This window comes from Poecilia reticulata, linkage group LG16 (genome assembly GCF_000633615.1).
Source record: "Poecilia reticulata strain Guanapo linkage group LG16, Guppy_female_1.0+MT, whole genome shotgun sequence".
NCBI classification, from domain to species: Eukaryota; Metazoa; Chordata; class Actinopteri; order Cyprinodontiformes; family Poeciliidae; genus Poecilia; species Poecilia reticulata.
In genome coordinates, this window is record NC_024346.1 from 575,097 (window position 1) to 579,974 (window position 4,878).

The 4,878-nt window shown below is 52.6% G+C and overlaps 1 protein-coding gene across 1 annotated transcript in view; it reads right to left on the minus strand.

Annotated features, from left to right (window-relative positions):
* Positions 1-3,883, minus strand: part of LOC103477480 (CREB-regulated transcription coactivator 2) — a 21,377-nt gene extending 17,494 nt beyond the window's left edge. Inside the window, exons 1-5 of the mRNA XM_008430616.2 lie at positions 3,628-3,883; positions 2,367-2,468; positions 1,821-1,937; positions 1,509-1,570; positions 190-260 (exon numbers count right to left, since the gene is read on the minus strand). Of these exons, the coding sequence (XP_008428838.1) occupies positions 190-260; positions 1,509-1,570; positions 1,821-1,937; positions 2,367-2,468; positions 3,628-3,801 (526 nt within the window). The 5' untranslated portion in view covers positions 3,802-3,883. The remainder of the gene's footprint in view (positions 1-189; positions 261-1,508; positions 1,571-1,820; positions 1,938-2,366; positions 2,469-3,627) is intronic.
* Positions 3,884-4,878: the final 995 nt, after the last annotated feature.

Sequence of the window (4,878 nt, forward strand, 5' to 3'; positions counted from 1 at the left end):
CTGCAGCAACAAACCTGCAGCAGCTGCAGCAACAAACCTGCAGCAGCTGCAGCAACAAACCTGCAGCTGGATGTTCAGATCTAGTGGAGCTCAGAGAGCAGAGATGAAACAGACAGGAACAGGAAACAGAAACGTCTCACACTGTCAGGAAGAGGAGGAAGAGGAGGAAGAGGAGGAAGAGGAGGATTCACCTGTTGAGCGCTGTGGTGGGAAGACGGAACAACTGGCTTTTATCTCCAGGGAAGTTTCCAGACCAGTTCCTTTCAGTGATCGACAACAAGACAAAGTTATTTTCCTCCAGCGACCAGAGAGAGAGAGAGGAGAGGCTGCAGGGCGACGAGGAAGAGGAGCGCAAGCCAAGAAAGGAGGAAGATAGAGGCAGCGAGGGGGCGGGGCCGAGATCTGGTCCTCAGGCAGCGTCCACCATCCAGCGTCCATTATGTAAAGTCGCCATCAGGTGATCAGTGAGTTTGTGGTGTGGATAAAATCACGTTTATTTCCTGATCATCTCATAACTTTATTCTGGAAGTAAATGAATAAATCAGAGTTTTATGTGAGACGTTTTGTTTTCCTAGTCCTCCCCATCCTTCGGCTCTTCGTGGCGCTCCACAGGGCCGTGTGTTTGGACCGCCAGCAGAACCGGCTGCAGACCGTCTGAAGCCCAACGGGTCAGGCCGWGAAACGGACCGGAGCGAAGGGAAGCGGCTCGGAGTTAAAACGGCTGAAACTGCAGATTAACGAAGCCACAGAAAACCACAGAAGAAGAAGCGGCAGCGGCCCAGACCCGCTTCCTGTTAGAGCTTCAGCTGTTAATGAAACACGGGGATCCACTGTGTGACCCACAGCGACCAGAACCAGAACCAACACTGATCTTTGGTTCTGACCCAGACGTTCCCCAGATCAGCTGATCTCCAGGATTTCTGGAACTTGGCCGGGTTCCTGAGTGGTTCTGGTTCTGACCCAAACCAGCATTCAGTCGTAGCAAAACCCCAAAGATCCATCAGAGGCTGAAGCTGCATCTGAGCTTGATGCGTCACCTAAAGGTCACCTAAAGGTCACGCATCCTGATAGGAGTCAGAAATCTTTTCAGTTCCAGAGCTCAGCACCGGTTCTGGTTCTGGATCGACCCAGGCAAAGTCCAAACTGAAGCCCTGAGAGATCGTGGAGATCAGCTCGGAGGCCGACGGCTCCATCGGGGCGGAGCAGCTGAACCTCAGCCAGGCCTCCAGCAGAACCATCCCTGAYCCAACAGCTGGTTCGGACGGGTTACAGATTAGCATGTGAGCTACATGCTACATGCGGGACGTCGTCCCCTGAGGACAGACTGCGTCTCCTCTCCTCCTGCCGTCTGCCTGGTGAGCCTCTGCTGCTCCGCTGAACCACCTGGGGTCACGCTGGGGTCACAGTGGGGCTTTGGAGAGGCGGGAACACACAGGGGGCTCGGAAAGAGACAAACAGGCGTCCCAGAGGACAGACACGTCTCCATGGAGACGGTTATCAGACTACACCTTCTCCAGCTGGCGTCGGGGGGCGGGGACAGGTAGGCGGCGCTGTACAGAGAGTTTTCCACCTGGGGAAGCGGCAGGTTAAGGAGCAACAACACAGTCAGGCTCTTTCACAATAAAAGCACCACTATTCAACCTGCTCTTCTTCTCCTTCTGAATTAAAGTCGCGATTCTAGAACCTAACCTGCCGCAGTCAGGTTCTGTTATTTCATTGGCTCTGCAGAGTTCAGACTGAAGCGGTGTCACCTAGCAACAGCCGGGTCCAGACCGCAGCAGAACCTCTAGCTCAGCAGGAACAGCGGTTCTGAAGGATACTTGGCGGTTCCGATACGGCCGGACCGGCGAGACGAAGCGGCGGTCCCTCTGGACCCGCTCCACCAGGCCGTGGTGGCGAGTGGAGCGGCTGGACTCCAGGCCGGACTGGAACGAGCCCTGAGTGGAGGAACAGCAGAAGAAGAAGAGACGTTCAGCGCTGGGTCAGACATCACATTCTGAGACGTTTATGGCCGCAGCTGGAAATGTTCCACCAGGAGGCTAACAGAGGACTGGTGGAGGCTAACGCTAACAGGGKACTGGTGGAGGCTAACAGAGGACTGGTGGAGGCTAACGCTAACAGAGGACTGGTGGAGGCTAACAGGGGACTGGTGGAGGCTAACAGGGGACTGGTGGAGGCTAACGCTAACAGGGGACTGGTGGAGGCTAACAGGGGACTAGTGGAGGCTAACAGGGGACTGGTGAAGGCCAACGCTAATAGAAGACTGGTGGAGGCTAACGCTAACAGAGACCTGATGGAGGCTAATGCTAACACTGTGTTAGTTCAGGCTAATGCTAAATCTTGTCCAGCTCATACTAGCGGCTCACCTGGAAGTCCTGCGGGTTGCGGCCGATCTGGTTGACGTTGGGTAAAGAACCGCCGTAGTACGGCCCCTGGTTCCGGGCCAGGCGTAACTTCTGGGCCTGCAGCTGCCGGGACGACCACAGGTTCTGGTCAAAATCATCATCATCATCAGACTGCATGTCTAAATATCTGAGTTTATTCAGCATGAATGAACTCGGTCTCATGACCTATGATGTCACAACAACTCCGTCAGGCAGGTCCGATCCGGCCGGTACTGGACGGCTCGAACAGACCCAAACAGAACCCAGCAGAACTACATCCAGTTTGGTTTGGACCAGCCTATTGGGCTGCAGCAGACTGAGGTTTCTGAACGGTTCTGGAGGTCCATCAGCACCAGCTGGACCCGACCTCCAGAACCAGAACCAAACGGCTGCACAGGCAGAACTCTGGCCCAGTTTCAGGTCCAAAGTTCTCCAGAAGTTTCTGCAGATGAAACAGGTTCAAGTTTATCTTTCTGCAGGATCTGAGCTGAGAAAAAGTTTCACCCATGAAGATTTTTCTGTTCATGTTTAATGAACAGAAAGTTTAAAATCAATAAAGTTTAAAAAACTGATGTATTAATGGGAATCTCCAAACCAGCCGCCTTCTGTGGGAAGAAGCATAATCCTGGAAGCTCTGCCGAGATGATCCAGCCCAGAGCATGATACCACCTCCACCAGCAGAGCCTGGAGATGAAAACACCGGTCTGGACTCGAACAGGAGCTGCGTGGACGAGCAGCCTAAGTCCGAAGAAAAGCCAAACTGAATTTAACGCTTCGGGTCAACAAATCTGAACCCAGGACGGGATGGAAACAGACAGTTACCAGGTCTGAAAACAGCTGCCGTCTGTTCAAAACCACCGCAAACATTCAAAAACACGATAAACCGGGACAGAGCAGAGGCTCCAGGCTCCAGCAGCCGGACAGCTTTTCACCCGGGTTAGGACGCCTCATTCCCGGCTGCAGCAGCCGGACAGCCCCCAGCAGCGCAGTGGTAAACAGTTAGCATCGCTGCTAACAGGAGCTAGCCCCGCTAACGACGGAAACGAAGAAAACCGAAGCGCTTCCGACTCTAAACGAGACAGAAACCCTGAAAACATCTTTTTCTTTCTAAAGTAGCCGAACCCAAACAAAAATATCCAGTCGGCTCAGCAGAGTCAGCGGGTCTGGCGCCTCTCGCAGACCCGGACAGGCCTCTCTTCCTCCGGAGAGCTCCCTCCTCCTACCCCCGCCGCCTCGCACTCACCCTGGTGGAGGTGATGTCCATCATAACCTCCTGGAAGGCGGCCGTCTCCTCGGCCTGCCGCTGGGTGTGCAGGGCGATCTTCTCGCTGAACTTTCGGGGGTTGGAGGCCCCGGACCCGGAGCCCGTGGCGGGTCCTGGTCCGGGTCCTGGTCCGCCTGAACCCGTCGCAGACATCTTCTCCGAGCGGACCGGACGACCTGACGTAGTGGAACGATTTCAATCAGAGAGGGTCGGAAAAGGAAGAGSTCTCACTTTGAGGATTATTCCCAGGACCAGAATCCGCAGACTAAAATCAGTAAACAGAGCTTCTTTTTTGGCCATCATGATTTTAGGACCGGCTGCACAGTGGCGCAGTTGGTAGAGCTGTTGCCTTGCAGCAAGAAGGTTCTGGGTTCGATTCCCGGTCTTTCTGCATGGAGTCTCCATGTTCTCCCTGTGCACGGTGGGTTTTCTCCAGGTACTCCGGTTTCCTCCCACAGTCCAGAAACATCGACAGACTGGTGACCCGTCCAGGTGACCCCGCCTCTCACCCGTAACGTTGGCTGGAGAGGCAGCAGCACCTCCTGACCCCACTGAGGGACCAGGGTGTAAAGAAAATGAATGGATGGATTTTAGAACCAGCAGAATTTACTAAACTGTGAATATTTAGTAAAACTTAGGTTTTAACTTTTTAAACTAAAGCTCAAATATTCTCTAACGGTTAAGTTATKACATTGTTAGGGTTCAAATGTGATGATTTTCAGGCAGCGTTGTGTTTTTTACTTTGTGGTTAAACTCTGGCAGATTTCTGTCTGTAGATTAATTTATTGTTCTCTTTTGCAGTTTACATAATATTCTCAGCTGTGTTTAATTATTTTTTTTTACTTTGCAGYAAAAAGATGTAATTTTTATTTTGGTTTATATATCTAACATGTTTTGTTTTKGAAATTTCAGCCAGAATTTTAATAGATGTGTTTTTTTCTGGATTCCATTTAGTRGTCGGAGTGAGGCATCACTGAAAGATTAGAACGGTTGGGTGGTTGAGAGGCGGCATCACGGCGCCCTCTGCTGGTGAAAAGCACGTAGTGCTGCTGCTTCTGTATCTGCTACAGTAGCGGTTCTCAACGTGGGTGGTACCGCCCCCCAGGGGGCGTTCAGAGGACGGCAGGGGGCGCTGGCGGACATTTTTACAAAAGGGGGCGCTGGGATGCCTTTGGGGGGCGTTTGGTCGAAGGTAAACTTTACACCTTAGATGCACAACAATACCAGTTT